The sequence below is a fragment of the Urocampus carinirostris genome, chromosome 6, assembly GCF_059441175.1.
Source record: "Urocampus carinirostris isolate Australia breed hairy pipefish chromosome 6, RoL_Ucar_1.0, whole genome shotgun sequence".
Taxonomy (NCBI): Eukaryota; Metazoa; Chordata; class Actinopteri; order Syngnathiformes; family Syngnathidae; genus Urocampus; species Urocampus carinirostris.
This window is the reverse complement of record NC_142354.1, coordinates 22,071,544-22,090,179: the sequence shown is the minus strand read 5'-3', so window position 1 is coordinate 22,090,179 and position 18,636 is coordinate 22,071,544. Positions and strand designations below refer to the sequence as shown.

Here is an 18,636-nt window from a genome sequence, read left to right as displayed (position 1 = left end):
CACAAACTCTCTCAGCCGGGGCAGCAGGTGACTGTTGGAGCCTGTCCGAGGAACAACACGATCTCGCTTAGGCTAACATCATAACGGCGACACTAACGTCGTCAGAAATCACATAGTGTCATTAATTCTTCTGTTTTTACTTTGCAACACTTAAAAAGATCACCTTTTGTGCCGCCTGCCTCGCCAGAATTTCCCAGGACATCGCGACCATTTGCTTTTGACGTTGTCAAGCAGAGAAGACGAAGGGACTTAATAAAGCCGCACGACGTCTACCGAAAGCTTTCGTCTTCCTCCCGGTAACCGCTTGACAATGTCCGAACCGACTACAGAGGTGAAGCTGGAGGTGAAGCAGGCGAGCAAAGAAGCAAAAGAGAGCGAAAACGTGGCCGAGAAATACTCTGTTATGACGGTTAGCAAGAACACCGAAATGAACATGGAAGAGCCGTCGTCCGCCTTCAGTGCTGTGCCCACACACAAGCCGGTTAAAAAGGTAAAGACGCCAATTTGCAATCGATTTAAGGAAACAATCGTTAAAACTCAGCTAAATTATTTCTACTGGATTACTGTCTTTTGAAATAAGACTTACAACTAGGCTAGTTGAACTAGCTCATGCTGTTTTTTTCAACATCAAATCTGCGTTTTTTCCTACAGGAATATCTTGTTATTTCGGTTTTGTATTGTGTCATAGTAGTATTGGGTCTCATATCACAAAGTGAGTAGGATTCCTCTTGAACAACAATTAATAATGATTTACCAGTGTATTACTTTTTATAGAGGGACATTTTGTATTCTCTAGCGCCACCTAGTTGTAAAAAAAAACCTGACTCATTTGAAAAGTCAAGTCATGTTTATTTGTGATGCCCTTAATCAAAAGGAGTCTTAAAGGGCTGCACAGACCGCAGATTATTGCAAACTACAGACTATTATGACACAGTCTCCTGATCTAAAACCAACATGAGGGCAAGGAAAAGCTCAAACATGAGGAAAATGAAGAAACTTTTAGAAAGGACCGTACATGAGGTAATCCCCCTTCCAGGATGACCAGGCTGCAGTGGATGTTGTACTAACAAACAATAACATTAAAAATAAGATATAAAAAAAAAGGCCCCCGGGGCGGCTGAGTTATTGATTTAAATCATAACTATTAAAGTCATAAGAGACAAACGTGTTTAGGTTTGTGCTATTCCCTAGTTAAAGCTTCTTACAACTAAAAAGAAACAGCAGTAGTATTAGTATTGTGTCTCTTATCCACAAAATGAGTAGAATTCCCATCCATCCATTTTCTGCACCGCTTATCCGCAGTAGGGTCGCGGGGGTGCTGGAGCCCATCCCAGCTATCTTCGGGCAGTGGGCAGGGGACACCCTGAACTGGTTGCTAGCCAGTTGCAGGGCACAAAGAGACAGACAACTTGTTTGCTCATTCACACCTAGGGACAATTTGGATCGGCCAATCAACCTGACAAGCATGTTTTTTGGAATACGGGAGGAAACCGGAGTGCCCGGAGGAAACCTACGCAAACACGGGGAGAACATGCAAACTCCACACAGGAAGGTTCGATCTCATGACCTCATTAGTTTGCCGCACCCGTGCTAACCACTGCGTCGGCGTGCTGCGAGTAGAATTCCCCTTGAGCAGTATTAAGTCAACCAAGTAATTATTTTCTTACCAATGGAAGACTTTTTATTAAAGGGACAATGTGTATTATTTATGCCTCCCAGTTGTAAAAATGAAATCAATCAATAAGAAAGTAATTGTGATTTTGAATAATAACCAATAAAGGCTTAACAGACAAAAGTTTTTATGTTTATAATGCTCCCTAGTTAAAGTTTTTTTTTACAGCTAACATAATGCTAGAAGTATCTTGGTAGTTTTGGTATTATATTGTGTCATAGTAGTATTAGTAGTACAGTGGAACCTCAGTTCTCGACCATAATCCGTTCCAGAACCCTGTTCGAAAACCGATTTGTTCGATCACCGAAATAGTTTTTCCCATTAAAGTAATGTAAAATCGTTTCAATCCGTTCCAACACCCTGAATGTTTACCATGAACGTAAACATGAAGCTAACCCAGGCTAATCGTACGTTCGCGTTAGCGTAATCTTCCGTACGAAAGATTACGCTAACATGAACTTGTAAAAATAAAAAAAGGATTATGAATAGGATTTCTTACCTTTGTGGTGGACGGTGGGGAGAGAAAAATCATCAAAAGTTTTTCAACCTCTTCCAAAACTTGCAGCAGTTGCTTGCTTATAGCGCTAACTTCCTTAGCCGCATCACTCGAGTTCACAGCCTCCTTATTCTTTACTATCGTACTGATAGTAGATTTAGCCATGCTGTATTCACTAGCAAGATCGGAAATTCGTACACCTCTTTCATACAACTTGTCTTTTTTCACCTGTCCTGTTTGCACCGTCCTTCTTCGGAGGCATAATTAGGGGGTAAAACACCCGTACGCCGCTCAGCATCGCACCCTAGCGTACCGGCGTTCGAACTCCGGTTTTTTGACCGAGCAGTGAAGCAAGAATTTCTCGAAATTTTTGGTCCAACACCGATTTGTCCGAACTGAGAGGCGCTCAAAAACCGAGGTTCCACTGTAGTAGAATTGTCCATCTTACCCAAAAGTAAGTAGAATTCCCCTTGAGCAATATTTTTTCAATCACGTAATATTAACGAGTGGAATACTTTTGATTAAAATAACATTATGTACGATTTAGGACCTCTTAGTGGTAAAAAAAAAAAAAAAACTTCCATCAGTTGAAATCAATATTGATTTTATTAATTACCATTAGAGGCATAAGAGAAGAATGTTTTTTTTCCTGTGATGCTCCCAGTTTCTTATAACAAAGATAGCGCTAAGGAGAATTTAACAAACCTTTAGCTTTAACGCTTAAATATTGAATAAATAATACGTATCAAAATAATTATGAGCCAACGTAATCAGGGATGGTTAAGAATGACTGATATCTAAGCATATGATGCAGAGGGGGTAAACCAGTGTATGCTGCCAGGCCTCTCTGCTAATGAAGGGTTGGATGGCACAGCAACTCATCCCTTGTGCTGTGGGCATAATGTTCGGTGTCAGGTTGGGAAGAGCGAAGGGGACTGAATGTTTGGTGAATGTGAATGTGTTCTTGACTCTAGCCTCCTTTTACTAGGGGATATGGCTTTGGTATATTAATTGATTGGCAAATTATATATATAACCTATATAACCTACCTGTTGGGGCAGCCGTTTATTCAATTACATAAACTATTATATAAACGTGCATTTCTCCAATACAAGTAGGGCGAGAAATTTGTATTTATTTGATTATAATCTGAGGCTCACTTAGAGGGAATGGATATGATTATCAGCCATCTTGCTGCTAAGGGTACCCCCAAAAACCTAGCGAAAGTCTGGGTGAGAAAATGAAAAAACAATGGTGCGGTTCGGTCACTTTGAGTCTCCTTAGTGTTTTTTTCTTTTTGAATTTTATGGCGGTTGGCATCCACCACTTTGGTTCATTACCGCCCCCTATCATTACGGATTCTTGTCTTTGATCCACTCTTCAAATTCTATGAGAAAGTTCCGTACGCCTTGTCCTTTGTTGAGGCCTCTTATTCAAGTCAAACAATCCTTTTTATTCTTTCTTTTAGCAGCCCCTTTCTATCCTCTCGCTCTGTTTTTCATACCTTCTGCATTCTATAATTACATGCTCTACTGATTCTTCCTTCTGACAGTCTTCACAAAATCTTTAGTTAAGTTTACTTATCAGTTTTAATGTTTTGTGTAAGGCACTGTACCCAATATCTTGTCAGCAGTTTCCACTTTTCTATTTTTGCCTCCAACGCTTGCTGTCCAATCTCCTTAGTTTCTATTCTTCCTTTTGCTTTGTAGGACATGTTTTTGGTTGCATTACACCATACACCGACATATAGTGGTCAGATATTACAGTTTGGTATAAAGGTTCTTGTACAGTTGACAGGTATTTTATCTCAATGAGAATACTTCTCTTCATTATACAATTTATATTAAGAATTATTTTCGTTAAAATAAGAAACAAATATTCATGAAAGGAGTAGCATCAGTAAAATGTGTTCTGTATTTTATCTTTTCATTTATTCATTTTTAAAACAACAATAATACAAAAAAGTCAATATTGTCTGCTAATGGAAACATATTTTTTTGCCTATTACTATTATTATTGTAATGATTGTTATTATTAACTTAAATTTTAAAATGAATGGCTTTCTGTGATTTATTGTATTTTATGTGCGTATAGTTTCCTGAGACAATGACATTATTTCGGTACAAATGATTTTTTTTGGGGTATATTTTAAATCTCCCGTACCCTCAGAGATACGCTTAGGTAACCCTGCCATATGATGAAACTTGGGACTTTTCAGATTTTTGACTTTTCTCACTAAGGTTTTATTGTGACTTATACAAGGTCGGTCGCCAAGGAGACAGCGTGTCTGCCACAGAACTAAGTCAAAATAAGGGTAGATAAAACCAGTCCAGTTTTTAAAAATTGTTGCAAAAATAGTAGTTTGTGCAGTGCCATGCCAAAAAAGGAATCAATCTTATTTTTGGAGTTGTAAAAAGTTTTATTAGATGCATCAATGTAAGGCAAATATGAAAAGATGGCAGCCCCGGTTTGTTTTGTAGATAGATAGATAGATAGATACTTTATTCATCCCTGAAGGGAAATTCACATTTCCAGCAGCATCCCTGAGCTGAGAACAGTACAATAATAAAGCCAAAAGAATACAATATGCAAATACCCAGTGTGACGTGCAAATGCCCACTGTAGCGTGTTATATAAAGTAACTAAATAGTGCTACACAGAATACATATTGCAGTAAGATTCGGTAATATCCAATGTAGGTGGTGTGGTTTAATGTGGGCCTTTACTCTGCCGGGTGGAGTTAAAGAGCCTCATGGCATGTATCATCAAAGTAAACTGTGAGAGTCAATTTTTGTATTTTTTTTTAAAAATTATGAACTGTACAAGAGAATATAAGGTAAATTAATGAATAAAAAAAGGAATTATAACTAAACCTTCTTTCCTCGCTATGGAGTTGTTCAACCTTCCGCTATTAAATCAACACAACAGTGTATTTCCTTGTTAAACAGCTGTTTGCGTGATCGCTTTGGTTTATAATCACCCCCGCAATGACGTTTCCTAAGGCCTGCAAGAAGGCCTGAATGTCGCCAACGCGAAATCTGATTCACTAAACCACTTGTTACTTGTTAGGCTTCATGAGGGCCAGCAGATCTTTTTCTGAGGGCCTCCGGGCAGATTTCTGAGCCTCGCAAAAAGTAATGGCTGAAATGTGATTGATTAAATGCTTAAACATGAAAACACATCTGGATGCAGCGCAACCCGGGGGAAAGCAATTAAAAGAAGCTGACAGACAATTTGGAATAATTTAATAAGTATTGATGGACAAAATATAATTAACATTTCCTGATTCAGATATTTTAATTGCAAGCAGAGAAGGCCTTGCAGGCACTCACGACCCACCACTTTTAAAAACGCTTCCCATTGTTCTTTGCTACAGTTTATTTTTCCTGGTTTGAAGGTACTTTACTGTCTGGTAGCTAGAGGTGAATCAATAAAACATATTATCGACAATGGCATGAAGAGAATTTAACGGTAGTGCCTTTTTACCAGAGATGTATGTTGTATGTACGCTATCTACACTGGTATGAAAATACTTTAGCAGTAGTGCCCTGTAACTAGAGATGGATCAAGGCAGAGTAACTGGCTCAACTTCAGAGATGAAATCCAATGTCTGTAAGAGGCATCTCCCTCAATCCCCACTTTATTGGTCACATGAAATCTTATACTCATGCCTAGAATGTTGCTTCATGGTGTGAAGCCTCTTCTGAGTTCAGAGAAGTAATATATCATTACGTTTGCAATACTGCATAGACACTCGCTGGAAAGGTGAACCTTAGCATAGACCTTTCAATCACAGATTCCTTAAACAATGAGATTTGTGTAGAGATACAATTTTTCTTCATGTATTGTTTTGTATTATGACCTATCAGCAAATACAGTTTGTGGAGGATAAGCAGGAGTTCAGCCGGTTCCCCACCAAGGCAGGCCGCCGCTCCCTGTCCCGCTCTATTTCTCAGTCATCCACCGATAGTTACAGCTCAGGTAAGAAGCCATGCCAGTCTTCACAGTCATCTAATTTTAGTCTTGCACCAAACAGCAATGTTCTTTTGTTAGAAAATCATTCAGCAAACTCCATCCAGGTGTAGTTCAACAGAAAACCCCATAACTTGTATTAACTTAACGATTTGATTATTTAATAATGATCAGAGGGAAAAAGAACAGCAATGTTCTTTTGTTAGAATATCATTCAGCAAACCGTCAATTTCTTTTAACTCAATGGCGTTTCTCCTCTTTTTAATTTTTCTGTTGTACTGCCCAGCTGCTTCCTATACGGACAGCTCAGATGATGAAACTTCACCGAGGGACAAAACACAGGTCAACTCCAAGGGCAGCAGCGACTTCTGCGTCAAGAACATAAAACAAGCTGAGTTTGGGAGACGTGAAATTGAGATTGCTGAACAAGGTAGAACACTTGAGACACATGCTTTAATGCCGTTTTTTGGAACTTTAGATAATATATCCAAATTAAAATACTGGAAATACTCTGGTTTACTCATCTGCTTCCTTTGTTATGGGCCAAGTGAATATTGCTATTATTGTGACATCACAGAAATCTGACATTACTCACACAATAATTCTATCTTCCTTGATATTTTTTAAACTGCCATAGAGTTTGGTCAGGGGGAAATATTTTGCGGCTTAGAAGCAAATATTTTTTTTCAAAAGTTTTTCAAATCTCTATTAATCACTGATGTACAAAATGTAAACAGATCCATGTCTTCAATATGGTTTAAGTTTGCTCAGTCTGTGACTGGCTTCTACTGAATTTTACGCTGTCGTACGGAACACAACATGAAAATAACTTATGTTGTTGTCCGTGCTATCTTCACTCAGTCACTATTTTTACTTGTAGTCAGGAAATACTATATAAATAATGTCTGAATCAATAAACTGACCAGTCAGAACTGTTTGTGTTGTAAAGCTGGACCCATTTACTAGTGATTTCGGATAAGAAAAATATATTTTTACTTTATATGTGTTTTGGGGGCATTATTATATTTATGTTTCATTGGTATTAGGACTATGACCATATAGTAATTGAAAATAGTTCTATGCGTTTCCTCGACCCAAAGTTTCAGAACGCCTGGTATAGATGTCTCACCACAAAGGGGAGAGTTTTTTTTTACAGTAGCTTAAGATAACAACCACAATCCTGCATTTGATATCATTGGATGGAGAGATGCCAGTTTTTTTCAGAGTCCAGCCTCGCTGTTTGTAAAATTAGCACTTACTGTAAGTGCATCATCCTACAAAACTGTTTTCTGTCTCTGGCTCACCTCTTACAACATTATGTTCTCAGACATGTCAGCACTGATTGCTCTCAGGAAAAGAGCGCAGAGTGAAAAGCCATTGGCAGGTGCCAAAATTGTTGGCTGCACTCACATCACTGCACAGACCGCAGTAAGATATTTCTCCTCTTTCAATGTTCAATTGATTTCACTACTAATCAAAATGGAAATCCTGCTTGTATTAATCTCACTGGTCCTATTCATTTTTTTTGCTATAGTTCACTGGATAAAAGAGTCATTCTACCTAGATTTATGCATTCATATGTGTTTTTAGGTTCTTATTGAGACTCTGGTGGCTCTTGGGGCCCAGTGTCGCTGGACCGCCTGCAACATTTACTCGACACAAAATGAAGTGGCTGCTGCTCTGTCCGAGATAGGTAAAAACGAAAGCAGATTAAATCTGACTTGGCCCCATTAATACTCTGGCTTGGATGCATTACAAAAAGCTGCTGTCCCACATTATTACTTTGTTGATGAAATGTTTTTTTTTTCATTTCTGGACATCCAAACCATTTTTTAAATTAAAAAAAAAGAATCATTTTGTTAAGATCCTATGATGGGAACTGCACATCTTAACAAAACATTAAAGATTGTTAGGTGGTTGCTAAGTTGTGACCAAAGTATGTAATTTGTTTTACTCTAGTTCTTTTGTTGTCTAGTTTGTTTATGGCTTGACCCAGAGTAATCACAAGCCACACTAGGAATGTATGAATCAAGGAGTGTAGTGAAAGGCCTGATGTTTGTGTTGTTTCAAAAGACATTCAATATAGCAAGTGACAAGTGTGGAACGCGAAATATATTTCAAAATCCCTTTGGATCACTACCTTTCTTATCAGTGGCAATTTGATAATACGGTAACATTATGGATATCACCTGTGTGGTGTACTGTATTTCAGGTGTGGCCGTGTTCGCCTGGAAAGGGGAGACCGAAGATGATTTCTGGTGGTGTATTGATCGCTGTGTCAACACTGAGGGATGGCAGCCTAACATGGTATAATAAAATTTAAACCTGGAATTCTTATGAAGAAACGGAGAAAAGATGTTTTCTGTTAGATCCTGGACGATGGAGGTGATCTCACCCACTGGATGTACAAGAAATACCCAAATGTATTTAAAAAGATCCGAGGCATCGTAGAAGAAAGCGTCACTGGGGTTCACAGGTTATCTCTCATTTAAATAGACATCATTTTTTAAACACCGCAGGATTGTCCAATGTGATGCCAACAGACTTTCTCCACTTTCCAGGCTGTATCAGCTCTCCAAAGCGGGAAAACTGTGTGTGCCAGCCATGAATGTGAACGATTCTGTGACTAAGCAAAAGTTTGACAACCTTTACTGCTGCAGAGAGTCTATCTTGGATGGGTGAGTGTAAGATCTGAGTTATTTTAGGCTGATCGAGATAGTCAAATTTCAACATTTGTACAGAATGTTTATTTGGTCGCTCTACAAAGACAACTGATTTCATGCACAAAGAAAACCTGCAACGAGTGAGCAATCCAAACATGAATTGCTCTGTTAATTTTCACCAAGGACAACAATAAATAAATAACCACTCTTGCAAAACGTCCACGGTTGTGTTTAACTGTCCTACATGTAGCTGCTTCGCAATTTATTGCTTACTTCAGATTAATAATCGGCCAAAAAGACTTTGGTCATGAACCACAAATTCCATCATCAAGTCCAACTCAAATGTTAATCAGTAGTGATCGGACCTCATCCACAGCAGGGTATCCAAATTTATGTTAGTTTTCATCAGTACCAACTACTTACATAGTTACTGACTACTTACATCTTACAGTATTATATTATGTACACCAACACATTATTAATTTAGATGCTAATAAAAAAAAAATGACATTTTGCATCCCGGTCAAGAAAGCGGATTAGTTCGCAAGGTAATATCTCAAGTCTTTGTCTGGAACATCCAGTTCAACTAGACTGTTCAGCAGAATACTGACTCAGCTGATTTAGATTCACTGACAGGCTGTTTCCCACCTCCGCACAATGTGCTAATTATTTGCCTCTGTTGTCTTCAAGCTTAAAGAGAACCACAGATGTCATGTTTGGAGGCAAGCAGGCAGTTGTATGTGGCTATGGTGAGGTGAGATACGTCATTATATATCCCTGTTTCATTTGTGATACTAATAATATGACAAAAAAAAAATACTTTCAATCATTGAAAGACAACACTGAGGTTTTTTTAACACTTTTCTGGAACGTACGTTGTAGAAAAATGTTTTTCAACGTCTCATGCCTATGCCTGTTTTGTCTTTGAAGGTTGGAAAAGGTTGTTGTGCTGCACTGAAAGCTCTTGGGGCGATTGTCTACATTACAGAGATTGATCCTATTTGTGCCCTGCAAGCTTGGTGAGCCAAAAAACCCACAATTGTTAAAGATTCGATAGGAAAAGTGAATTACAAATTTGGCCAAGCTGTAAACGGCAATCAGTGTAATGCCTAATCATAAATGCATTTGTCTTTGGATTGCGTGTGAACAGCATGGATGGATTCAGAGTGGTCAAGCTGAATGAGGTCATCCGCCATGTTGATATCACCATCACATGCACCGGTAACTCCACTCAACACCCCCACTCACTGAAGCTTGGAGCTGTGTGGACTGTACACTGACAGTTGGTGGACATTTCCCTAGGAAACAAGAACGTGGTGACTAAAGACCAACTGGATCGCATGAAAAATGGTGCCATTGTGTGCAACATGGGGCACTCCAATACAGAGATTGATGTGGTGAGTGCCAATGTTCAAAGCATACCTAAATAGGCAATATTTATTTGAGACCCTAGACACTAGGGTTGTAACTAATTACTATTTTAATAGTAATATAGTCACTGACTATTGAAACAATTGGTCGAAAAATCGGATACTTATTCATTTCTTTCTCAAATGTAGCACGAAGCTGATATAATTGTGTGGCAACTAATAAGAAACGCAAGAAAAATAGTTACAATAAAAAACATACTGCAGATTTGTACAAAACTAGATAAAAATGCCATATCTATATCCATTTAGGCACAGTGCTTAGTCAAAATAAACGTAAATCCACAAATAAACCTCTCTCTATATTTACGGAACGGACAAATAAATAATGGATTAGAATCAAGTTAATATTTGTATCCTGTAGACCAAGAACAGCCTCATTAGCAGCAGTACAACAGTAAACAAAATAAATATGTGCCTTTTGTAAAGTACATTCAGTAGTCAACTGTCTAAAACAAAAATAACGATTTTCAAACGTTTTTTAAACCCTGACTTTTGTCGTTTTTAACAGCTTACATTTGTTGTTCAGACAGCATTCATTCAATTTAAAATGTGTTTGTCAGGCACAGCCTGGCAATTTGCTCAAGCTCGTTCTTATAGCAAAATATAGGCATATAAAATGCACAATAGCTATTATCAAAACATATTTGCTTGAATGGTACTTGAATCATACTCTGTTTGGTTCATCGTTCCGACATGCTTTATCTAAATGTTCATGCATCAACGAGATACTGCCATTTTACGCAAGGTCCCCTTTGCTGACTTCGCAAGTAGTCTTTTTATTCGCCATATCCAGGCTAAAATGCTCCCAAACTCTTTAAATTTTGACACTCGTACTTGATGTTGACGCCATCATTTATGTACCATACTGCTTGAAACTGAGACACCTTTGTGCAGAGATTATAATTATGAAAGATGCCTGTTTGAAATCTGTGTTTTGCGACAATAGTACACATTGGAATTAATTCTCGACCATTTTTTAATCGTTTTTTGTTGACGTCGACTAATCATTTTAGCTCTTCTAGACATGGCCATGTGCTAATGTGTCTGACAATGCTCCCCACAGGCAAGCCTTCGCACCCCAGAGTTGACATGGGAGAGGGTGCGTTCACAGGTCGATCACGTCATTTGGCCTGATGGCAAGAGAGTCGTCCTGCTAGCTGAAGTCAGTTGACATATGCAATAGATACATTCATTGCTCTTATTTATAGAGAAAGTATTTCCCGGAAAGATAATACACTCTGCAAATGCTGATGCTTTTTTAGGGCCGCCTTCTAAATCTCAGCTGTTCCACTGTTCCCACTTTTGTCCTGTCCATCACCGCTACCACCCAGGTAACAATATTCCTATGAAGTTAATAAATGCTGCCAGCATGTATATTCAACTGTTAAACAGTCAACATTAGAAAATACTTTTGTACACTAATAGATGATGAAATGGGTATAAGTGGTGGTCATTGAACAACCTTTGTACTGTGAAAGAGTTCATATGCACTGTGACTCCACTCACCACCCAAAAAAACAAGACAAAATATCCAGTTACTGTTTTACTCAAGCCTTATTGAGAAACCTATTTTTTCCTTCTGCTTGTCACCCCACATTTGACTCACAAGTTCAAACACAAAGTAAACTCAAACATGACTCATACACATTCCGTTTGAACGTATAGTGTATATAATTCAATTCTGAAACAAATCCACCGAACTGTGATGGTTGAACATGAATTTGAAGGTGGAAACTGAAGGCAAATAGAGATTTTTGATGAGTTGTCAACTAAAAATAATATCAAAGACAGCGCCTGCACTTGTTGAGTTATTAAATCACATGTATTCCACATTTCTGCTTTATGAATTTACAGACTCACGCTGTGAATCTGTTATTATATTTACACACCCGTCGTTCCTTTTCTCAGGCTCTGGCCCTGATAGAGTTGTATAATGCTCCAGATGGACGATACAAGCAAGATGTGTACCTGCTTCCTAAGAAAATGGGTAAGGAGAATTATGTACATCTTGAGATTTACAACTGTTTTTCTGTTTTCTGTTTATAGTTTTAAAGCTCACAATCTCATATTTTCTCGATCCATACATCCATTTTCTGTGCCGCTTATCCTCACTAGGATCACGGGGGCCTTCTTCTTCTTTGCTCCCTGTCCCCTGCCTTCTGCCCGAAGATAGCTGGGATGGGCTCCAGCACCACCGCGACCCTTATCATATTTTTCTTTTTAAATTCGACTTCATGATCAATGTTTTATCCAGCTGATGTAGTCTCTAAATCCTTTTACCCTTTGTAACTTCCATAAAAATGTTATCCAGATGAATACGTAGCCAGCCTGCATCTAGCAACTTTCGATGCCCATCTGACGGAGCTGAGTGATGACCAGGCAAAATATCTGGGCCTGAATAAGAATGGTCCTTTCAAACCCAACTACTACAGGTAAATGCTTTGTGAAGCTGTCTTAACTGTAAGGACCAAATATATTTTTGGGTGGAACTTATTTAATGTTCTAGTGCCTTATAGTTGCATTAATGAATGGTTTGTGAAAAATGTTTTTTGATGTTGTACACAGGTATTAGCCTCCTCAGTACAACCACGTGTTGATGACTGCAGAGACACAAGACCTATTGATGTATCATCCATTTTGTAGTCAAGGCATGAAGACATTTTATTCTATGTTTATATATTTCTCATCTACTTAATTTCACAGAAATAATTGTGATAGTCCATAATTATACACAAATGTATTGTGTTTGTAAAATTATAATGCATCAGTATCAACCAGATTCTGTTATATTTATCATCAATTGATATTGTTTTAGACTGACGTGCCAAAAATGGAAGGTAAAGCTTTTCTAGATTTAAAACAGTTACTGTTGAGTGTATTTAACCAAAAGAAAGGTATTTTTGGATGTGAAATTGTGTAAACTTGTGCAAGGAAATCTCTGAAAACTGAAAACGACTGATACTCATTTGGTCATTAACCTCGTGTCTGAGAATGATGACCACTTTATCTCTATTTTATCTCTAAAGAGCTGTAAATGTATGGACCAAACCACCATTTTGGTTAGGATATATTATTCAATTCATATAATCTGGCTAGCAATCTAATCATTGTCTCTGGATGTTTTAGTTCGAGTTAGTCTCTTGTAGCACTTGTGCTTATAAATGAGCCATAGATGCTGTAAGAAATAAAGCGTCATTTTGCATGCAAAAAAAATCCCAACTTGGAATACATGGCACTGCTGACTGAATACATTCCAATGATTAGGTAGGAGGAAAACACTCCATGCTTCTGCAAAAGCAAGTCTATGTGAACAGTCACTACATGTTGTTCAACTAAATTTGGTACTTAATGATCCGAGAAGATATGTTTCATAAGTAGATTGATAAAGATGATGCAAAATGCTGACATGTCTTTAGAAGAGATCCCCTACCTTTTGGAAACCTCATAGCTAGTTCTGAAATAAAATAAACACACAATATCGTCACCCAAATCATTTCTCCCAGCGTTGCATTATTAAATTAACAACTGTAAAGCATTCCTAGGAAATCACTATGGCCATTTCCATGGTCCTTGGGAGCCACCTGGCACACTTAAATATGTGTTATCATTGTAGGATGTTATCAGAGGGATTAGTTTACTGTGAAAACATACAGCTGTACCTGATGTACTGGTATATTCTCTTGTTTGAGTCAAATATCGCATGCTCAGCAAAATCTCAACCTGTAATTTTACTTTGTACTGTTTTCAGCCACCAAAAGCTCGTCTGGGTGGCATTTCTCGAAACACCACATATTATAGAAAAACACGCACAGTAACTATGAGCTGTATAACTTGTATCTAGATTTATCATTTCTTTTTTGCCGCGTATTTTCAGATAAGAAATCTATTAAGGTTTGTCACTTTATTAATAACTTTGTAATTATCTGAAGATTTTTTTGTCTTGTGCGTGTTCACTGCTCACATATTTCCCTTCAACCTGCTTCAGTTTGCGAGGATTCCTTCTGCACGCATTATACAGTACCTATTTCCGTCACTTGTTTATGTGTAAATAACCATGTGGTTTTATTATTTTAAGGGAATGAGTGTTTATAAGTATTCAAATTTTTATTTGATCTTCACCATGCCATTCATCTCAACACTGTCCTAAATGTCAAAACCTATTCATTTGACATTCAATTTGAGCAATCTTTAACAGAATGTGTGAATATAAAATGACTTAAAAACATAGCCTAATGAGATCTACTACGTTAACTTTGCACTTGGTATTTAAATGGCAAACGAATCAAAGGTATCTTATTTATGAGGAAATCATTGTCGGGAAGCTTGGTGTAGTAACCATGGTCATTGCCTGGTGACAGTGCCTTGTGACTCACCTGGAACAGTCTGTATCTGCAGACGTCCTGTATTATTTCAAGTATTTGCTCAACATGCTTTCTATGCTATGCAGTTTTCTTCTATCATGAATGATTAAATCCTGGTCGTGTAGTCAGCAATTTTAAGTGACTACACCTTGTAATGAATTACTTTAATCTATGTGCTTCTTTGTAAAAATCACAATCATCCCCTAAACTCAAGGTGGGCAAACTATGGGCGGCAAGCCACATGCGGCCCGTCAGGCTTTTTTATCTGTTCCGCAAAGGGAAAATGTTAAAAATATAATAATATATAAAATGGTTTTAAAAGGTACTAATGAATATTTGTTAAATTTACAGACATTCCTATCCCCATCATTCAAATTTCTGGCAAAAATTTTCTTTACTTGCCATTTATTCTCATCCATTTTTTTCATTTATCGAGACAATTATCAAATTTAATGAAAAACAAACAACTTCTGAGCAAGTCATTTTGTATTTTGAGTTTCAATTTATGAATTTGGTTTTACTCAGAGTTTCAAAACCAATTTGATTAAACTGTTTATTTAGAGACAAAAAAGGAATCTCATCGCTGCTCTTTTAAAAAGACTTGTCTACATTTATTGGCCTTTTATTTTATTTTTTTACTTTTTCCTGACTGGAATGTGCAAAAAAATGAAAGGTCTGTTTAAAATGGCCATGATAATATTTCAGATTTGAGAATATATCAGTAGATACAAAAAAAATGATTGTTTTCCTGCTCAGAACGGTTCTTTGTCAATTTTCTTTAACATGACTCGAAAGGTTTGCCTTCCCATGTCCTACACTGATTTTTTTCCCAAAATTATTTCATTTCTATCTATATTGGATTCAAATTGCTTTTATGAATAATAACTACTTTTAAAATAGTTTATCAGTTAACAGAAAGTATGAATGTATGGGTGCTTTATTTGAAGCTGATGGTTGTCAACTGGATATTACTTTTACAGTCACACTTTGTAGTCTTTGTTGCGAAGACTGCACTATTCAAAGTAGGTCTTGAGCACAGCAACTCGTCGTAAAACACGATCACAACCGTGTTTTTGTGGCAAAATGACTCCTGCACTGTTCCCTTTAATAAACTGCTGGTAACTTAGAAAATGTCTTTGGTGTATTATTTTACAAGAAGCAAAGCATAACTTTTAAGGGGCTTATAATATAAAGCGCCCCTAAAGTAGCTAAACCATTTTCTAAATTGGTTTCTTAATGAACAAGGGTATGGTGTCAGCGTGGTCAAAAAGAATGAGAGGTCGTAAGTCGGTGTATGAAAGCAAGTAGAAACAGATATAGGAGAGAATTATCAAGTTATATACACCTCGTTGCCTTAATGGATGAAAGACATGTAATATAAACGCACCATCATGTTTAGGTTTCAAACCAAACTCACTGCAAGACTGACCCTGGAAGTAAGATTTCAAACTTTTGCTCTTGCTTAGTTATTTCAGAGAGGAACATGAAGCTTGGCTAAACTTCAACTCAGACTTCAAATTTTAACAGGAAAAAAAATCCAATTATATAGAAAACTGGCGTTTGCGCAGGAGGGTAAAACATTCTCACATTCACTGTGCTGTTCTTTTATCCACCCAGTATGTGAAGACCACATGTAAGGAAACGGAGCAGTTCAGGAATTTTCCCAATTTTATTTTTTACCAAAAAGCATGCCATCGTTCAGTATATTCGCTTTCTTAGTAAATATAACACTCATTCATATTAGTAGGTGACAGAAGAATGCTATTTTTTAACATACTAATTATGTGCTCATAAAGCAGTACTGAAAAATATATCTATTGCCTTTATTTAATGAAGCTGGTTAGGATTGCAAATAAATCATTTATTCATGGAAACCCACACAAGCACGGGGAGAACATGCAAACTCCACACAGGAAGGTTCGATCTCATGACCTCAGAACTTTGCTGCACGCGCTCTAACCGCTGCGCCGCTGTGCTGCCCTGCAAATAAATCCATCCATTATCCTCAGTAGGGTCACAGGGGTGCTGGAGCTCATCCCAGCTATCTTCCGGTAGTGGGCAGGGGACACCCTGAACTGGTTGCTAGCCAGTCGCAGGGCACACAGGGACAGACAACTCACACGCTCATTCACACCTTGGGACAATTTGGACCGGCCAATTAACCTAACACGCATGTTTTTGGAATGTGGGAGGAAACCCCACGCAAGCACCGGGAGAATATGCAAACTCCACACAGGTAGGTTAAATCTCATGACCTCAGAACTGTGCCGCAGAGGCGCTAACCACTGCGCCTCTGTGCTGCCTGCAAATAAATCAAATTGAGTAAAATATTGCATATGAATTTGCTTATTTTCTCATTTGAGTGGCTGGGTGTCTGTATCCCTTAACCACTAGAGTCGTAGGGGCTCCATTTTCCTGTTGTGTTTGTTGGGCAAGTACAGCCTGGTGGTGCCCATCCCTCGCCAGGCCAACATATGTTTCCACCCCGCCTCATTTTACCTAAACAAAAAAGATGAAAACGTTACAACCTAGTGAAAACAAAATGTTCCACTGTCAGGTATGGTTTGCTCATTTTATGTACTATTTTTGATAATTTCTAGAAAAACAAGATACAACTACAGTAAAACATAAAAAACAGGTTACAAATATAATCCAAAATTACGGTAAAATTATTAAACAAAATTAACCATTACCACCTCCTGAGCCACGATGACCCTAAATCAGTACAAAAAACTTAAAATGACCATTATTTAGCACCTCCTAATGGTTGAATGCAACTTTCATTCATTAAAAAAAACAATATTGGTTTGAATAATGAGCAAAAATACATGAATTATCATATAAAAGTGCCTTTTTATTCTTGTAAGCTGAAAATTTGGTATTTATTTCACATACTATGATGTCCACTGGGAGGATCTGATATGGTTGTCTGTCATCTTGATGCTACGGACTCCCAAAAAACAAAAAACCATTTATTTTTCCCTTCTCACTTTTTTTCCTCTCTTAATTTTTATTCTTTTCCCCTTTTCATTAATTTTCCCTCTGTTATTTCTCTTTTTCTTTATATTTTTCTTTTTAAGTTTTGTTTCTCTTTTTGTTCTTTTCCCTGTTCCTCTTTGTCTTAGATTATAAATAATTTATTTCTTTTTCTTTCTTTGCAAAAGTCTGTGAAAAATAAATATAAAACTAGAGCGCTTTGATCACTGGGTCTCCAGAATTTGTAATTTTCTTACTTGTTTTTGCCTGCACTACACAAAACAGTGACATGTAGTCATAACGCATTATACACTGTCCATTTAATACTGTCAATTTAGGCAACACCATAATTTAATGATGACATATGTAACGGGTGTAATAATAACTTTTATTTTATTGAAATTCCTGCTAAAATATGTGTATAGTTTTTGGTAAATGTACTGCAATGCTGAGTCCAACAGTGCCATCTGCTGGTATGGGGTGGGGTTTGGTTTTGGCTTCTAACATGTGACCAGGAGGCGGGGTTTGTTGTCAGTTTTACCAGAGTACTACAAAGGTAAGACATATCTTTTGGTGCTCCACAAAATAAGTTAATTTTAAACATTATAACCCCAGCTGACAAATCTCTCACCATGCATAGTAATGTGATTGATATTGTCAAGCTGTTTTGATTTATTTTCGTTTTGTTTCTGTTTTACTAAATATTAATTCCCCTTGTAGAGATCAAAGAGATCAAACCCAGCAGAAAAAGCTAATGTTGTGACTCATCCATTTGCAGGTAAATGTCCTCATTAGATCTTCCCACTCATGTATTGTTATTGAGTCTGAGCCATCCCCAATAAATGACGGCGGTTCCTTAACCTTTCTCTGCGTAACCACCTGACTCAATCTGTTTGCTACATCTTGTGTGGCAGCAGCGTTAGGAGCTACTATATTATGTGACTGAATATTTGAGAATATGCTGACTCTGTGGGAGTGCCGTTGACTGATCTCCCTTCTGCAGAAGATTGAAGTTAGCATCTGTTCCCATCACTTGACCCACGCCACCAGTGGACTGAGCACTGAA

General features: G+C 37.6%; 1 protein-coding gene across 2 annotated transcripts; it reads left to right on the top strand.

Moving 5' to 3' along the window:
- Positions 1-13,726, top strand: LOC148364175 (S-adenosylhomocysteine hydrolase-like protein 1). 2 transcript variants are annotated; one of them, XM_088338301.1, is made up of 17 exons: positions 1-490; positions 6,038-6,149; positions 6,427-6,570; positions 7,468-7,568; positions 7,731-7,833; positions 8,353-8,447; positions 8,510-8,616; positions 8,702-8,818; positions 9,494-9,557; positions 9,734-9,822; positions 9,954-10,024; positions 10,106-10,200; positions 11,297-11,395; positions 11,496-11,564; positions 12,142-12,220; positions 12,545-12,665; positions 12,799-13,726. In XM_088338301.1, the coding sequence occupies exons 1-17, from the start codon at positions 311-313 to the stop codon at positions 12,803-12,805; spliced, it is 1,653 nt and encodes a 550-aa protein (XP_088194427.1). In that variant the 5' UTR covers positions 1-310; the 3' UTR covers positions 12,806-13,726. The 2 variants fall into 2 exon arrangements, with proteins under 2 accessions (XP_088194427.1, XP_088194428.1); XM_088338302.1 differs by lacking the exon at positions 12,799-13,726 and having other exon boundaries at positions 12,545-12,669.
- The last annotated feature ends 4,910 nt before the right edge of the window (positions 13,727-18,636 follow it).

Bases quoted from the DNA above. Each gene is read 5' to 3' on its own strand.
- LOC148364175 (XM_088338301.1), top strand. From the start codon at position 311: ATGTCCGAACCGACTACAGAGGTGAAGCTGGAGGTGAAGCAGGCGAGC. The intron at 6,150-6,426 runs GTAAGAAGCCAT...TGTACTGCCCAG, and splicing joins CACCGATAGTTACAGCTCAG to CTGCTTCCTATACGGACAGC. The intron at 7,569-7,730 runs GTAAGATATTTC...ATGTGTTTTTAG, and splicing joins ACATCACTGCACAGACCGCA to GTTCTTATTGAGACTCTGGT.